This window comes from Erpetoichthys calabaricus, chromosome 6 (genome assembly GCF_900747795.2).
Source record: "Erpetoichthys calabaricus chromosome 6, fErpCal1.3, whole genome shotgun sequence".
Lineage (NCBI taxonomy): Eukaryota > Metazoa > Chordata > Cladistia > Polypteriformes > Polypteridae > Erpetoichthys > Erpetoichthys calabaricus.
Window position 1 is genome coordinate 180,760,568 of NC_041399.2, and position 19,363 is coordinate 180,779,930.

The 19,363-nt window shown below is 40.5% G+C and overlaps 1 protein-coding gene across 2 annotated transcripts in view; it reads right to left on the reverse strand.

Annotated features, from left to right (window-relative positions):
* Nucleotides 1-19,363, reverse strand: part of rbm33a (RNA binding motif protein 33a) — a 262,607-nt gene that overhangs the window by 110,008 nt on the left and 133,236 nt on the right. For both annotated transcript variants that reach the window (XM_028804153.2, XM_028804154.2), the window contains exons 13-14: nt 18,251-18,538; nt 6,126-6,461 (exon numbers count right to left, since the gene is read on the reverse strand). In XM_028804153.2, the coding sequence (XP_028659986.1) occupies nt 6,126-6,461; nt 18,251-18,538 (624 nt within the window). The remainder of the gene's footprint in view (nt 1-6,125; nt 6,462-18,250; nt 18,539-19,363) is intronic.

Sequence of the window (19,363 nt, forward strand, 5' to 3'; positions counted from 1 at the left end):
GTTGATCTCACGCTCCATTCTTCCCTCACTCGTGAACAAGACCCCGAGATACTTGAACTCCTCCACTTGGGGCAGGATCTCGCTACCAACCCTGAGAGGGCACTCCACCCTTTTCCGGCTGAGGACCATGGTCTCGGATTTGGAGGTGCTGATTCTCATCCCAGCCGCTTCACACTCGGCTGCGAACCGATCCAGAGAGAGCTGAAGATCACGGCCTGATGAAGCAAACAGGACAACATCATCTGCAAAAAGCAGTGACTCAATCCTGAGCCCACCAAACCGGACCCCCTCAACACCCTGGCTGCGCCTGGAAATTCTGTCCATAAAAGTTATGAACAGAATCGGTGACAAAGGGCAGCCCTGGCGGAGTCCAACTCTCACTGGAAACGGGTTCGACTTACTGCCGGCAATGCGGACCAAGCTCTGGCACTGATCGTACAGGGACTGAACAGCCCTTATCAGGGGGGCCGGTACCCCATACTCTCGGAGTACCCCCCACAGGATTCCCCGAGGGACACGGTCGAATGCCTTTTCTAAGTCCACAAAACACATGTAGACTGGTTGGGCGAACTCCCATGCACCCTCCAGGACCCTGCTAAGGGTATAGAGCTGGTCCACTGTTCCGCGACCAGGACGAAAACCACACTGTTCCTCCTGAATCCGAGGCTCGACTATCCGACGGACCCTCCTCTCCAGGACCCCTGAATAGACTTTTCCAGGGAGGCTGAGGAGTGTGATCCCTCTGTAGTTGGAACACACCCTCCGATCCCCCTTCTTAAAGAGGGGGACCACCACCCCGGTCTGCCAATCCAGAGGCACTGTCCCTGATGTCCATGCGATGTTGCAGAGGCGTGTCAGCCAAGACAGTCCTACAACATCCAGAGTCTTGAGGAACTCCGGGCGTATCTCATCCACCCCCGGGGCCCTGCCACCAAGGAGTTTTTTGACCACCTCGGTGACCTCAGTCCCAGAGATGGGGGAGCCCACCTCTGAGTCCCCAGGTTCTGCTTCCTCATTGGAAGGCATGTTAATGGGATTGAGGAGGTCTTCGAAGTATTCCCCCCACCGACCCACAACGTCCCGAGTCGAGGTCAGCAGCGCACCATCCCTACCATATACAGTGTTGACACTGCACTGCTTCCCCTTCCTGAGACGCCGGATGGTGGACCAGAATCTCCTCGAAGCCGTCCGAAAGTCATTCTCCATGGCCTCCCCAAACTCCTCCCACGCCCAAATTTTTGCCTCAGCAACCACCAAAGCCGCATTCCGCTTGGCCTGCCGGTACCTATCAGCTGCCTCCGGGGTCCCACAGGACAAAAGGGTCCTGTAGGACTCCTTCTTCAGCTTGACGGCATCCTTCACCGCCGGTGTCCACCAGCGGGTTCGGGGATTGCCGCCACGACAGGCACCGACCACTTTACGGCCACAGCTCCGGTCAGCTGCCTCAACAATAGAGGCACGGAACATGGCCCATTCGGACTCAATGTCCCCCACCTCCCTCATTGTCACCTGCCATCCAATTTTCATAGAATTCTCTGATCTTGTCCTTGAAAGATTTGTTCCATGAAACGTCTGCTGGCTGCACATATTTTGTGCAACCTCCTGGAACGACTGCTGTGTCTATGTTGTGCTTTTTGAGCTCCCGTTTAATGTTTGCACTCATATGGCAACGATAACAGTCCCAAACCAGAAGTCTCTTGTGGAATGAAAATTTACCACAAACTTTTTGCAGCCATTGTATTGTGAGATCTTCATTCATCCATTCCTTTTGGGAACACGTTATGACGGCTCCTTGAAGTTGAACATCTTGCTGCAAACTAGTCACTTCTCGTATTCTGCGTCTAAATATGATGAACGGCTTCATCTTGGTTCCATTAACCTTGGTCGCAAGAACTAACGTAAAATGATCTTTCTCATGGTCAGTAGTTTTGATAGAGACTGTTTTTGCTCGGCTGGGATGAACAGTTATCTCACCCAGCATGTCAAACCAAACTGATGTCTCATCCATTCCAATAATGTTGCATTCTCGGATACCTTTGGTCATCCGCAACTGAGAAATCCACATCACAAAGGAAACAACTTTGTCAATCAGTTTATCTGGATCTTTTTGAGCCAAAGTTGTTTTTCGTCTGAGAGATAATGAATTACGCTCCATAAATTTTTGCAACCAGCCGGAAGTTGCAACAAAAGTCTCCTTTCTCTTGGATTCTTTATCGATCTCGGTATTGAAAATCAGTTTCGCTCATTCACGAATCATCTTTCTGGAAACACGGATGGATTTTTGCCGTTGCTCAAGAATCCAGGACAATACAGGTCTTCAAGTTCTTCACTAACTTTCTTGGTTTCTCCTCCTTCTAACCGCTTTCTGCTTGCACCTTTGTCCACTTTCGCAGACACAAGACTCTCATATTGTTTCTTCCACTCTCCGATTCTTTTCGGATCAACACCATAATGATGAGCAGCCGCTTCACCAGTTTCTTTCGCGTATTCCACCACACGAATCTTAAAGGCAATGTCAAACGTCCGTTTCGGCAGCATTTTGGAAGGCAATGTACCGTAGATCGACACGACCGTATAGGTGAAAAAACTGCTAAGGTAAACTCTGCTGACCCACTACCGGCACCGTCCTTGCGCACTGTTTCTTACAAAAGGAGACAGGAATGTTGTACAGTTTCTCAAAATACCAAAGTGGAAGGGTGCTCCAGAGTGGTCTCTCTGTTTCGCACTTCAGAAATATAACAAGGGCACCTCATATCACTGGTGAAGAAATCATGTGAAAAGGATCAAAATGACAAGAAAATTCCATTTTAGCGGATTTGAAGACGGCAGGTCTTTCTTTGTTACTCCCCTCTCTGCTCGGTAGATTTCGTAATCCAGGGCCTCACAGGTCTGACGACCTAGGGTAATCTCATTGACAGCGAAAACGATAAGGAATGTGCAGCTGGTTAAAAGTGATGAATCTTCACGGAGACTCTTCATAGCAAAACACATTTGTACCACTTTCTGTTTATCAGTACCGTACGGTATTACCATATAATGACCGTATTTTGGTCAACCCGGCACGAAAATGAAGCAGTTTTAGAAACCGGTATATGCAACATGCTGACATGCACATGTATTACACACGTCTATAAAGATACAGACACTTACAATGTACGCTACTGTTAGAGACCGGCTACTATTTGGCTGCATCCCCTCTGAAGCCCAGCACTTATTAGAGATCGCCGACAATAAGAGACTCGGCGTTTATTGGAGCATATACGGTAAGCCTCTTTTTTTTCTTTCCCGGGATACCGCCCAGACAACAACAAATATAGGACCCCTTAATATGCTGCGGCAAGCTGATAAGACGCTTCACACTTTCTCTTACTCTTCCAGTGCTATGAGGTCATGGGAGGCACGTGAACAAGTGGGAGACAGACAACGCCATCCTGGCCAGACAATGGTAGAGGCGCCTTTCCACTCCTACACGAAACCTGCCATGACATTTCTCAGAAGCGGCTCATATAGTCAGTGAAGATGTCTCTCTGCACTTTCTAAATGGAAAAATAAAATGCAAGCTTTATTTCATTATACCTATTTGTCTTTTTTTCCCCCCAAACAAATGCCTCTCAATACTGCAGAGGACACAAAAATAACTATGTAATTGCTGGTAATGCCAGCATGTCATCTGAACATGAGTTGCCAGTTTTTTTTTTCCGATCTTGCCCAATCTCCTCATTATGGTGCATGGTACGGGGAATGCAGACAGACTTCTTTTTGGGCGCATACACCACCAGCATGGCACTGCCAGATCTAAATACTAGTGTGGAGAATTGAACGCGTACTGAAGTGACTTAAGTTGCAGGTGGAAGTTCCCACCCCATTTTATGGAGCCAAGCAGTGTTGCAGTGCTGCAGTACAGCAGTTTATTAGCCAGTGAAGGCGACGTGAAGAAGTTGTCTGCTGTTATGGCTCTCCCTTTGCCCAGAAATGGCTTTATGACTACAGCCTCGGAAAGTCTTTCTCTCCCATGGGATGACTGGGATCTTTTCCTAAATAAGGAATGACATTGCACAAGCACATGCAAATCTGTCATTTTTCACATGTTCTGCACAGGTGTCTTTGCTGTCAAAATGCAAATGCTGCATGATAGACTGATAGTGGTCACGGGGCATCACATCTTTAACTGCCAGTACAACAAATTGTTCTGACCAGGCATCAACCAATGTATCAAATGTGATCATCGCAGCTCTTCTGTAAAGAATGGACATAAATGCCATCAACTCAGAGAGGGAGAGGCAAGTTTGTTGTACCATGCGTATGTGACTGAGTGAATAAAACTGAATAAAAAAACACTAACTTTTACAAGTAGAAAAAATTTACAACTGGTGTTACAGACTCAAATCAAATTTACGTTTTTATTATATAATAGTAATAATAATAGCAGCTCACTCCTCAAAACAGAAAATGCAGGGAAGACCTGGGATCGAACCTGCAACCTCTTGATTTAGAAACAGCTGTTCTTACCTCTACACCAGCCATGAAACTGACAAATGGGCTTCGGTTATTACATATTGACAGCAACAAGTAAACTGAATAATTTCTGTTTCTTTGGTAATATTCTTGAATAAAGGTGCATTTGTTCTGTTATTTCTTTTGTGAAAGTATTTATTTGAACTTTGAACTTCAGTCTTCACACATTATACAATTTATGTCAACATTCTAACAATTACTACTATAACATAAAAAACGTTTCTGTTCTAGTTATGTGTTTAACTTTTGTTTCCTCACATTTCATGTCATCTGACATTTATCCAAATCGTTGTAGAAATGGAACACACATGAAATATATGGATTCTAAATAAGATATATTATTTACCCTATACAACTCAAGGCACCTCACACCCAGATAAACAGACAATCTCCGAGAATTTTGCGTCTCACTTCAGCTGCCTCAGTGGGGGATGGTATAGTAGGCTGCTTGCTGCATGTGCTGGTTGACACATTTGCAAAACAAAGACACTGATGAAGAAGTGCAAAAGAATTTAAGGTGGCCTGGCATTACGACTTTTTTTTTCCATAGGCTTCCGGGATTCTAGTGTTAAGAAGTGTGTGTGGAAAGTGAGTTCATAGCAGACTGCTTAGGTTTTCATATCCATAATATTGTCATAAAACAATAGTATTTACTTGAATTCACTGATTGTTGGTATATTCTTAGTATAATGTCTTCCTCTAAACCGAGTAGAATTGCAGCAAACCAAGTTTAAATGCAGACCAGAAGTTGTGTTTCACTTTAAAATCTCCGCAGATCGTTTAAGTTAAGTTGTATTTGTTAGTACATTAACTTAAGCAATGTGCATGTTTATATCTCCAATAAAAACAGCTTCATCCATTTTTTCCTCTTTTTCACACACATGCATACACTAATATACACATACACACACCAACCCTCTTTTTCAAAAAGAGCGAATGACCAAAACATTACTTATATCTTAGGAAGGTGACATCTGAACATTCGTTAGGAAAACTATCCGAAAAAACACTGACCAAATCTATTGATTTTTTTTAAAGCACATTCACAGAGATCCATCTCATTTGCGACTTAATAACTGGGTCTAATGAACAGCTCTTACTTGATCTAGATGACCTTGAACTTTATTTGCAGCACATTAGAGTATCCATTACATACAGTTAAACCTGCAATTTAAATTTGAAGTAGTCCTCAGGTTAAAATGCAATTCTTTTCCTTTTTATTTCAACCTCACTAACAACCTTGAAAAAGACAACTACCATATAAAATCAGGTGGCTGTAATGTCACAATATATGAATTTTACACACACTGATCTAATATGTGAAAGAAGAATAATTCACATGTAAATAACCGAAAGCACCCAACTTATGGTAACAATTACTATTCTTCACTGTACTTTTGACAACACAGAACACAACTTGGAAGCTTGTTTTTGATATCTGAAGCACAAGTTTATAGGTAAAATCAGTCATAATTGGGTGGGGATAAAAATATACTAATTTGTATGATGTGTAATTTATTTTTGCTACAAAATGAATGATATGTGTAATGATAAACATTATTGCAATACTCAATCTAAATACTAATCAGTTTTAAAGATCAGTAACTTACTGCTTCTTCTGCTTTTGGAGGAGGATCAGGTTGACTTGATGGCATTTCCTTTTCAACCTTGTGCTCAACACTGCGAGCTGCCACTACAGGTTCAGACTGGGCAACAGAACCAGGCACAGAATTGGTAACCAGCAGTGCCTTAGAAGACTCAGCCCTGGCATTCTGCATGAATCTGGTAACAGGTTTCTCCAGCACTGCAGGTGTAGGGATTGGACGGCTACTGTTAAGGTTTACATTAGCTGGTGCTTCAGGGAGCTCACGTAAATTGCTGTTGCGCTGAGGCATTGCTTGGACTTGCTGGTTTTGAAGCTTATTCACATTTTGAGGAGGTGCACTCTAAAGAAAAAAAAAATTGGGTTATTGCACATCTAAAACAAAGTATATATTTATAAAACATGCAAACTAAAATATTCTTCATTATGCAATCTGGAGTACTTTAAAAAGAAAATTACATTCTTTGAGCCATTTTCTGGAGATATACTTTCATTTTAAGGTCCAAGGAAGCAGTAGCCTCTCTTAGCAGCAACAGGTATAAGCCAAATGCAAACCTGAGATCAGACAACAGAGCACATTTCTGTACACATTTGCATGCAATTGCATGGAATTGTTTTTAACAATGTTTGCAGACATATTTTACTTTTTATTGACTATATCACAATTCCAGTGAGTCACAAGTTAACATACGTACACTTTGTTAACTTTGCCTTTAAACTACTTGGAAAATTCTAGAAAATGATGTCAGGCCTTTAGGCAATTAGACAATTAGCTTCTGATAGCCAGTTAGCTTAATTAGAGTCAATATGATGTACATCTACAGTGGTGTGAAAAACTATTTGCCCCCTTCCTGATTTCTTATTCTTTTGCATGTTTGTCACACAAAATGTTTCTGATCATCAAACACATTTAACCATTAGTCAAATATAACACAAGTAAACACAAAATGCAGTTTGTAAATGGTGGTTTTTATTATTTAGGGAGAAAAAAAAATCCAAACCTACATGGCCCTGTGTGAAAAAGTAATTGCCCCCTGAACCTAATAACTGGTTGGGCCACCCTTAGCAGCAATAACTGCAATCAAGCGTTTGCGATAACTTGCAATGAGTCTTTTACAGCGCTCTGGAGGAATTTTGGCCCACTCATCTTTGCAAAATTGTTGTAATTCAGCTTTATTTGAGGGTTTTCTAGCATGAACCGCCTTTTTAAGGTCATGCCATAGCATCTCAATTGGATTCAGGTCAAGACTTTGACTAGGCCACTCCAAAGTCTTCATTTTGTTTTTCTTCAGCCATTCAGAGGTGGATTTGCTGGTGTGTTTTGGGTCATTGTCCTGTTGCAGCACCCAAGATCGCTTCAGCTTGAGTTGACGAACAGATGGCCGGACATTCTCCTTCAGGATTTTTTGGTAGACAGTAGAATTCATGGTTCCATCTATCACAGCAAGCCTTCCAGGTCCTGAAGCAGCAAAACAACCCCAGACCATCACACTACCACCACCATATTTTACTGTTGGTATGATGTTCTTTTTCTGAAATGCTGTGTTCCTTTTACGCCAGATGTAACGGGACATTTGCCTTCCAAAAAGTTCAACTTTTGACTCATCAGTCCACAAGGTATTTTCCCAAAAGTCTTGGCAATCATTGAGATGTTTCTTAGACCACCACCATATTTTACTGTTGGTATGATGTTCTTTTTCTGAAATGCTGTGTTCCTTTTACGCCAGATGTAACGGGACATTTGCCTTCCAAAAAGTTCAACTTTTGACTCATCAGTCCACAAGGTATTTTCCCAAAAGTCTTGGCAATCATTGAGATGTTTCTTAGCAAAATTGAGACGAGCCCTAATGTTCTTTTTGCTTAACAGTGGTTTGTGTCTTGGAAATCTGCCATGCAGGCCGTTTTTGCCCAGTCTCTTTCTTATGGTGGAGTCGTGAACACTGACCTTAATTGAGGCAAGTGAGGCCTGCAGTTCCTTAGACGTTTTCCTGGGGTCTTTTGTGACCTCTCGGATGAGTCGTCTCTGTGCTCTTGGGGTAATTTTGGTCGGCCGGCCACTCCTGGGAAGGTTCACCACTGTTCCATGTTTTTGCCATTTGTGGATAATGGCACTCACTGTGGTTCGCTGGAGTCCCAAAGCTTTAGAAATGGCTTTATAACCTTTACCAGACTGATAGATCTCAATTACTTCTGTTCTCATTTGTTCCTGAATTTCTTTGGATCTTGGCATGATGTCTAGCTTTTGAGGTGCTTTTGGTCTACTTCTCTGTGTCAGGCAGCTCCTATTTAAGTGATTTCTTGATTGAAACAGGTGTGGCAGTAATCAGGCCTGGGGGTGGCTACGGAAATTGAACTCAGGTGTGATACACCACAGTTAGGTTATTTTTTAACAAGGGGGCAATTACTTTTTCACACAGGGCCATGTAGGTTTGGATTTTTTTTCTCCCTAAATAATAAAAACCATCATTTAAAAACTGCATTTTGTGTTTACTTGTGTTATATTTGACTAATGGTTAAATGTGTTTGATGATCAGAAACATTTTGTGTGACAAACATGCAAAAGAATAAGAAATCAGGAAGGGGGCAAATAGTTTTTCACACCACTGTATGTTAAGGCCTACCATCAAACTCACTGCCTCTTTCTTTGATATAATAGGAATATCAAAAGAAATCAGCCAAGACCTCAGACAAAAAAAAAAAAAAAAACGATGGACCTCCACAAATTTTGTTAACCATTGGGAACTATTTCCATACAGCTGAAGGTTCCATGTTCATCTGTACAAACAATAATAAGCAAATATAAACATCACGGGACTACACAGCCGTCATACTGGTCAGGAAGGAGATGCATTCTGTCTCCTAGAGAAGAAAGTACTTTGGCACAAAAAGTGCAAATCAATCTCATAACAGCAGCAAAGGACCTTGTGAAGATGAAGGAGGAAACAGGTACACAATTATCTATATCCACAGTAAAACATGTCCTATATCGACTACCTGAAAGGCTGCTCAGCAAGAAAGAAGCCACTGCTCCAAAGCCACCATAAAAATGCCAGAATGCAGTTTGCAATGGCACAAGGGGACAAAGATCTTACCTTCTGGAGAAATGTCCTCTGGTCTGATGAATCCAAGGTCAAACTGTTTGGCCATAATGACCATCATTATGTTTGAATAATGACCATCATTATGTTTGAAGGAAAAAGTGTGAGGCTTGCAAGCTAAAGAACACCATGCCAACCGTCAAGCATGGGGGTGGGAGCATCATGTTGTGGGGGTGCTTTACATTGCAGGAGGGAGTGGTGCACTTCAAAAAATAGACAGCATCATGAGGAAGGAAAATTATGTAGATATACTGCAACAACAAGGAAGTTGAAGCTCAGTCACAACTGGGTTTTCCAAAAGGAAACTGACCCCAATCATACCTCAAAAGTTGTGGCAAAATGGATTAAGGACAACAAGGTCAAGGTATTGGAGTGGCAATCACAAAATCATGTCCTCAATCAGATTAAAGGTTTGTGGGCAGAACTGAAAAAGCAAGTGCGAGCACAGAAACCTACGAACCTGTCCCAGTTCTGTCTGGAGGAATGGGCCAAAATTACTGGAACTTATAGCAAGAAGCTTGTGAAAAGCTATACAAAACAACTGGCTCAAATTAAACAATTTAAAGGCAATGCTATCAAGTTTTAACACAATGTATGTAAACTTGTGACCCACTGGCATGGTGATACGGTCAAAAAAAAAGTGAAATACTCTTTCTGCGAACGTGGTTGGAAAAAATAATTTTTGCCCTGCACAAGGTACACTACCAGTTAAAACTTTTAGAACACTTGTTTTTTTCAGTTTTAATGGAAATGCATGTAATTTATTGTCTTACTGCTTCATGAAATCAAGGCATAAAACAAATAAACAATGGCAAATTAAAAAAATAAGTCAAGGAATCATTAAGTATACACAATTTTATTCAATTTTTTGATTCATCAGAGTAGCCACCTTCTGCTGATATAACAGCCAAACTGTGTGTGGTGAATGACTGACTGCCTGTTCAAAATGTCAAGTCACTTTGTCAAGTCACCAACTCTGCCTCCAGCAAAAGAACCCCAGACTATCACACTTCCTCCTCCATGTTAGATAGTGTCATACACAGGAGAACCATCCTTTCACAAATACATCTGGAGAACCATTCTTTTCACAAATACATCTCAAACACCCTGCATGATGAACTGAAGATTTCAATATTTGATTCATTAATCCACATGACTTTCTTCCAGGCTGCAGTAGTCCAACAGCCAGAATTTCAAGGCACTATTTTACCCTTAAAGGAATGGCATTTTTTTTTTTTTTTTTTTTTTCTGCCACTCGACCTGTCAAACCTGTGGCACAAAGTCTCCTATTCACAGTAGAAACTGAGACTTGTTTTTTTCGACCACTGTTAAGTTTTGCTTGAAGCTAATGCTGTGAGGCACCTAGCACACAAGTTCTTGACCCTCAGAAACTTATCTTCTGATTGAGTTGTGACTTTGGAACTGCCAGATCTCTTTTCTATCAGTGTTTTTTCCAGTATGAAAGTGTAATGAATTTATAAAGGCTTACCTGATTTTTAGTTAATAAGCAAACCAAAATTCTATATTGTCATGATTAAACAATATATTCCAAAATTTGGAGTTAGTAATTGATTAGATGGCAGTAAAGACTCAATAAATATGACAGTTACCCAAAAATTACAACAGATGCAAAAAAGCACTATAGTGATCCCTCGCTATATCGCGCTTCGCCTTTCGCGGCTTCACTCCATCGCGGATTTTATATGTAAGCATATTTAAATATATATCGTGGATTTTTTGCCTGGTTCGCGGATTTCTGCGGACAATGGGTCTTTTAATTTCTGGTACATGCTTCCTCAGTTGGTTTGCCCAGTTGATTTCATACAAGGGACGCTATTGGCAGATGGCTGAGAAGCTACCCAACTTACTTTTCTCTCTCTCTTGCGCTGACTATCTGTGATCCTGACGTAGGGGGTGTGAGCAGGGGGGCTGTTCGCACACCTAGACGATACGGAAGCTCGTCTAAAAATGCTGAAAGATTATCTTCACGTTGCTATCTTTTGTGCAGCTGCTTCCTGAAACGACATGCTGCAAGGTGCTTCGCATACTTAAAAGCTCGAAGGGCACGTATTGATTTTTGATTGAAAAACAAACTGTCTCTCTCTCTCTGTCTCTCTCTCTCCCTGCTCCTGACAGAGGGGGTGTGAGCTGCCGCCTTCAACAGCTTTGTGCCGCGGTGCTTCGCATACTTAAAAGCCAAACAGCCCTATTAATTTGTTTGCTTTTCTCTATCTATGTGACATTCTGTGCTCCTGACAAGCACTCCTTTGAAGAGGAAGATATGTTTGCATTCTTTTAATTGTGAGATGGAACTGTCATCTCTGTCTTGTCATGGAGCACAGTTTAAACTTTTGAAAAAGAGACAAATGTTTGTTTGCAGTGTTTGAATAACGTTCCTGTCTCTCTACAACCTCCTGTGTTTCTGCGCAAATCTGTGACCCAAGCATGACAATATAAAAATAACCATATAAACATATGGTTTCTACTTCGCGGATTTTCTTATTTCGCGGGTGGCTCTGGAACGCAACCCCCGCGATGGAGGAGGGATTACTGCATTTAGTGACTGAATGGAGGGCACAGATGGCTTATGATAAAGTATGTTCAAAATTTTGGCAATTTTTTTGTTAGTTTCCTCATAATACAGGAATAACATGTATAGGGTATAATTATATTTTGTAGTTAACAAACAACTAATTAATCTTCATTTAAATTTCATCTTATGTTCAGAATATTTATATAGTTCTTGTGGCCCAAAACTATGAGTTAATATGAGTTAAGATACATTGTTAAGTAGAGATAAGCTGGATCCTTGCGGATTAATGACAATTTAATTCTGATAGACTTAGCAGAATTGAGAATGTTATGTTAGATTTAAGGTATGTGTGTTTGTGCGTGTGTCTTGCAGATAAATTACAGTCATGGCCGAAATTATCGGCACCCCTGGAATTTTCCCATTAAATGCACCATTTCTCCCAGAAAATTATTGCAATTACAAATGTTTTTGTATATACATGTTTACTTCCTTTATGTGCATTGAAACAACACAAAAAAACAGAGGAAAAAAAGCCAAATCTGACATGTCACACAGAACTCCAAAAATGGGCCGGACAAAATTATTGGCACCCTTTCAAAATTGTGGGTAAATCGTTTTATTTCAAGCATATGATGCTCGTTTGAACTCACCTGTGGCAAGAAACAGGTGCTAGCAATATAGCAGTCACACATGAAGCCAGATAAAATGGAGAAAAGTTGATTCAACCTTTCTGTTGTGTGTCTGAGTGTGCGACACTAAGCATGGAGAACAGAAAGAAGAACAGAGAATTGTCTGAGGACTTGAGAACAAAAATTGTGGAAAAATATCAACAATCTCAAGGCTACAAGTCCATCTCCAGAGATCTTCATATTCCTTTGTCCACTGTGCGCAGCATAATCAAGAAGTTCACAACACATGGCACTGTTGCTAAAAGAAAAATTGACAAAAGACTGCAATGAAGGATAGTCCGAATGGTGGATAAACAACCCCAATCAACTTCAAAACATATTCAAGCTGTTCTGCAGACTCAGGGTGCAGCAGTGTCAGTGGCAGCCTTTTCAGCAGCTCCGTGTACGACTTTATTTTTCTACTTTTATTTTTCTCTTTTTTATTGATCACTCCTATCACTTTATTTTATGTGGATTCGTTCCCTGGACACACTTACTTTTACAACGTGGGCATGGATTTTTACACGCCGAGACTCGTCTATTCAAGTACTCAACTTCGAGCACTGAGAACAAATGCCAGTGCCGGTGAGGTTCCCTATTTACCCGACGAGGTAAGAAGGCGGTATCGTGGCAGCAGAGCCGGCACTAAGCTAAAAAAGAAGCGGCTTGCGAGAAAGTGGCGTTTTAAGCCTTCGGTGTCTTCTGTGATTCTGGGAAACGTGAACTCAATCTCAAATAAGATCGACGAACTGGCTGCGCTGGTGAAAAATGTCAGAACCTACAGAGAATGCAGTTTGTTGTGCTTTTGCAAAACGTGGCTAACTACCACCATCCCAGATGCTAACGTGGAGCTACCCGGGTTTAGCACAGTTAGCGTGGACAGAGATGCAAGTATCTGCGGGAAGCACAAAGGAGGAGGACTCGCTCTCTATGTTAATACACGGTGGTGTAACTCTGGATATGTTAACATCAAAGTCTCCACTTGCTGCAGGGACATTGAATTGTTGGCCGTAAGTTTGCGGCCCAGAGAGTTTGGATACGTCATTGTTGTTATCGTTTACATCCCTCCTCGGGCGGATGTGGAAACAGCGAGTGACATCATCCATTCTGCTGTTGCTAAGTTACAAACGCAGCACCCTGAGGCGCTTGTGCTAATCGCTGGAGACTAACCATGTGACACTGGACAAAACATTATCTGCCTTCTCCCAGTATGTGGACTGTAACACCCAGGGAAATAAGACTATTGATTTACTGTATGCAAACGTTAAAGACGCATACAGCGCCACCCCGCTGCCTGCGCTTGGGAAAGCAGATCATAACCTGGTTCTGCTTCAGCCTCACTACAAACCAAGAGTGAGGGTCCTACCTACAACCACACGCTCATTCAGGAAGTGGTCCCCGGAGGCAGAGAAGGCTCTGAGAGAATGCTTTGGAACTACAGACTGGGATATCCTGCAGGGATCACATAGTGAGAACATTGAGGAAGTTGTTGACTGCACTACTGATTACATCAACTTCTGTATGGACATTGTAGTTCCAGTTAGAACTGAACGCTGCTATACTAACAACAAGCCATGGATTACAAGTGACATCAAGGGCCTTTTGAACCAGAAGAAAAGGGCTCTTAAAGGCGGTGATCAGCATGAGCGCAAACGCGTGCAGAAGGAACTCCGAGTCCAGCTCAGGGCGGCGAAGGAGCAGTACAGGAGAAAGCTGGAGCAGAAGTTGCAGAATAACAGCATGAAGGAAGTGTGGGATGGGATGAGGATCATCACTGGCTGCAGCTCGAAGCGGGGTACCACCATCAAGAGAGACGTGAAGAGAGCAAACCAAATGAACAACTTCTTTAGCAGGTTTGACCACCCTAACCCACTCTCACCTCGGAGTGCTGCACCCTCCACACATCCTTCTGCTGATACCAGCATAGGAGAGACATCCCCACCCATAATTACAACAGCGCAGGTGAGCAGAGAGCTGAGGAAACTTCGTGCCAGCAAAGCAGCAGGTCCAGATGGAGTATCGCCACGACTGCTGAAGGTCTGTGCATCGGAGCTGGGGGATCCTCTACAGCGCATCTTCAACCTGAGCCTGGAACAGGGGAGAGTCCCGAGGCTTTGGAAAACATCTTGCATCACCCCAGTCCCAAAGGTATCACGTCCTAGTGAGCTGAATGACTTCCGGCCTGTTGCTCTGACATCAGATGTGATGAAGACCATGGAGAGGCTAGGCTCTAAAAGCATTCAGAAATGGTTGAAGACAAAGCACTGGAGAGTTCTGAAGTGGCCAGCAATGAGTCCGGATCTAAATCCAATTGAACACTTATGGAGAGATCTCAAAATTGCTGTTGGGAGAAGGTGCCCTTCAAATCCGAGAAACCTCGAGCAGTTTGCAAAAGAAGAATGGTCAGAAATTCCAGTTGAGAGGTGTAACAGGCTTGTTGATGGTTATAGGAAGTGCTTGATTTCAGTTATTTTTTCCAAAGGGCGTGCAACCAAATATTAAGTAGAGGGTGCCAATAATTTTGTCCAGCCCGGTTTTTGAGTTTTGTGTGAAATGATGTCAGATTTGGCTTTTTTTCTCTGTTTGTTTGTGTTGTTCCAATGCACATAAAGGAAATAAACATGTGTATACCAAAACATTTGTAATTGCAACAATTTTCTGGGAGAAATGCTGCATTTTCAAGGAACATTCCAGGGGTGCCGATAATTTCGGCCATGACTGTATGAGTCTGGTGAGAGATGAAACAAAGAAGTAATGGCAGAAAAACAGTTACTTAATGGAAAGAAATAATAATGCAAAATAATGCTTGTTTGATTTTACCAATAAAATGAAAAAAAAATCTCTACAAAGTACTGCGAATTCACTCATTAAAGAATTGCTTGCCTAAAACAATGAATGTGTGGAGGAAAGAGGATTTACCTTACCTAACCAAGCAAACTGGGTTATTAAAGATTTTTAGATAGCCAATTTATAATACCATAAAAACACAGTTGACATCTCTTCAAAATTAAGGCTATGTAGGAGATCGTGTATAATAGGAATCCAGCTCATACTGTTTACATTAACAACCAAGCTTTCTTGTACAAATATAAACATTCAAAACTATAAAACAAAGTTGACACAAAATATCCAACAAACTCACTGGTCTTTAATAGTTAAAAGATTTGATTTTGGTTTTGTAATATGACTGAAACGTCTGCATAACTTCTTACAAGTTTAAAGGAGGCCTGAAACAATCAACTACTTTGCTAATCAAATCATTACCCAATCATTATTTTGATTAATAAGGGTTTTAAGAAATAAAATGTTTGTGTAAAAGTACAAGCATTTTATTCAAAAAAGTTTTATTCCTTTCACAATGCTCTGCAATAAGTGTTTATTAAATGTAAAGTCTAGCTTTAACACTTTAAAGTCTGTTTTCAAGAAAAAGAGTAGAATGCTGAAACTATTATTAAGTGTCAACAGAAGTTGCCTTCAGCTAGGAGTGTGCGATGTATCGTCTACAATGATATCTTAATTGTTTTTCTAACGATGTGTGAGCTGAAATTATTGATTATGTCATTCAAGGTGTGTTTTTGATTGTTTTTGTAAAGTGAGAGTCCACGCATTCACGGCCTCAAGTAACCTAATAGGAGAGGTTACTGAACGTGTGCACGGTCAGCGCACTACAAGTGAAGCTAATGTAGCTGCCTAAAACTGAATGCAAACAGCTCCAAGGGATAAACAGCCTTGTAATCTACATCGATAGGTTTAATTGCAAGACGTTGATCATCCTCAGCCGTGGAGGTGGTTTGGCGTTAAAAAGACTGATGTTGCTTAAAAGACGGCAATCTGCAAACTATGTTAGAAATTGTTTGCCGTTAAAGACAGCTCAACAGCTAACTTGTTTCACCATCTGCAAAATGAAATTCAAAACACTAGTACAGATTCCTGCCTCCTTGTTCCACACCATCCTGCCCCAATGGCTCCAGAAGCTGGAGGAGGTGATGACACAAGGGAGGGAACAAAAAAGGGAAAAAAAATCTTTTAGCAGTTTATAAAAAAAGAGAGAGAGATCAATAGCTACTTGACCATACCCAGGGTGGACAGTGATGTAAATCCACTTGAGTGGTTAAAAACACCTCCTCAAACTGGGGAAACTTTCAAAAATTTACTACTGCATACCTGCCTAAAGCAGCCCTTCTGAGAGGTCTTTTAGCACTGGAGAAAATGTAACATGTAACCGTGTTGCTCTGAAGCCACATTCTGTGAACAGACTATTGTTTATGTCACACAACTTGAAGTTTCCTCAGTAATATTTTACAATTGTTTTATATTTCCTGATATCTTTGTTCAATATTGGACAGAACCTGAAGTTAATAATTTGTTTAACATGTTATATATATATTTTTTTTTATCTTTGTGCTATATATGACAGAAACTGTTTACAAATGCTATTTATTTTTTCACTAATATGCGGTATTTGACAGAACGTCTGATTTTTACACTATAGTACAGTATGTGAAGATCTTTGTTCCTATTTCTATGAGGCACAATTCACCTTTCAGCAGAGCAGTTTGTTTATTCAGACAGTAACGTTCATTCCCTGTACTTCAATTCTGATTAGTATTTTATTTCCTTTGGATTCATATCTTGTTTACATTAAGGCTAAGTAGCTGGTTTAAAATGTTCTTTTTATAATCGTTTTTATATAATTTTTTGTGTAAATCCTGTAGGCCACTTTGAAATGGTTTACTCATACTTGCACTGTTTGATCTCAGTAATACTCTGACAGGTGATTTTAATTAAACAGTTAATAAAAAAGTAAGATCTGCTTTTCTTAACTTTTGTTTCCATTAATCTCATTAGTAAGCTAAAATTAATATCCTATTATCAAGATAAAGCTAAATCAATACAACTTTTACAACCACATTTTAAAGGATGCAAAATATTATCTAACTATTGTTATCATCGAAGTCCCAGAAAATATCAAGATGTAATTTTTTGCCAACATCACACACCCTCCCTATAGCATTTATTTTTATTACTTCTCCATACTCTTTAACCCCAGATTCAGTGAGTTCATAAAATGGATGGATGAATAAACCAACTAACAATACATTTGCTGATGTTGCTTATTAAAATATTCAGTCAAATGGCCAGAGCTTATGCTAGTTACACTGGGCACAACACAGGCAATCAAGCTATTTAAAAGGAAATTTCTTAACAAACAGGCATTCACTCACATACAGTTAATGAAAAACATACCAACATATTTTAAATTATGAAAAGCACATGGGATAGGATTGGATTCAACTGCTTAAGGCAAATACATACAGTATATCAGATTAGGTTTGTATGTAAAATAGGTATTATTACATTCTATAGACATATTTTTACTCCTCTGTCAAACAAATACTCAACTTTGTCAATGAAAGATGGCCTAACGGAAGAAAGGATGAATGTACAGAAAGTATCTAGTGATTTATTTCTACTGTTTTACTGTCCTTAGAAGTTCAAATGAACTTTATATATGACAAACAGAAAACTATCTTATTTATCTGTTTAGAGCTAGACTGACAAACAGAAAACTATATTTTATTTATCGGTTTAGAGCTAGATTTTTGTTGTGTTTATGTTAAATGTATTTCTGAAACAGCTGGGAGCTTTATTTTAACTTCTCATACTGAAGAAGTAGCTAAACATGAAATGTACAACTTCAATAGTATTTTTTTTATCGGATATTATGCAATTAAAATAAACAAAAAATGGTAATGCTTTCAGTTAAGGCTTTATTCAATAGGTATACAGATTTCCAAAAGATTCTTCCACAGGTTGTAATACAGCAACTTACCAATCTTGGTCTAATGGTCCCAGTGCGCTGTATTGGACGCTGCATTCTTGGAGGTTTTTGTGGCTGGATGTTTTGCAGCTGTGGTCTAAATGGAGGCTGCATGTTCAGAAGACGGGCACGAAGTGGACCAGGCTGATTTGAGTGGTGATGATGCAATTGATGCTGAAGATGAAGGGGCTGCTGTTGTGAATGCGAGTGCTGAGGGTGATGTGGAGAATTCTGGTGTTCATGGTGCTGGGGTTGAGAGTGTGGAGAAGGAGGCGGAGGATTTGGAGGCTGCATAGGTCCCTTAAAAACAGAAAGGTCAAGAAAAAAAATAATTTTTATAAACAACAGTAATTATAAACATGGGAAGTTCTTCTATAGTAGCTGCTTAAAAACAACTGACGCATTTGCTAGGAGTAGACCCTTCACAATGTTTGGGTTAATGATACATTTTTCCTTCACTTACTTCTCTGCTCCACAGTTTAAAACTACAAATCAAACAATTCCAATATGATTAAAGTGCACATTGCAGACTTTAAGAGAATATGCATATATTTCGGTCACACCATGTAGAAATCACATTTTTAAATATGGTTCTCCCCCCATTTCAGGGCACAATTACTGTCACAGGTTTCTATAATATTTCAGGTGTGTTTCATTGCTTCATTAACTCAGGCATAAGATACCTAGGCTTTCTTCTACCCTTTGGAGTCTTTGCCACTTTGTGCAACATAAAGACAAGTGTCAATGAAAGTGAAAGAAGCTGTTATGAGGATGAAAAACAAAAATAAGAAACCATTAGAGACTTGGTAAAACCTTAGGTAAGGTTTTAGGAGTATCTGTCTGAAATATCACAGAAGAATGCACAAAATTGTGAACTCAGTAATTACAAGGGGATTGGTAGGCCAAAGAAGAAACCTACTGCTGATGGCAGAAGAATCTTCACTATGGTAAAGAAAAAGCCCTAAATGTCTGTCTTTAGGAGGCAGATGTGGACAGAAGATCCACAGAAGACTTCATGAACAGAAATACAGGTGTCACACTGCAAGATACAAACCACTAGTTAGCCACAAAAATAGAATGTCCAGAATATAGTTTGCGAAAGAGCATGCAAAATTCTGGAAAAAC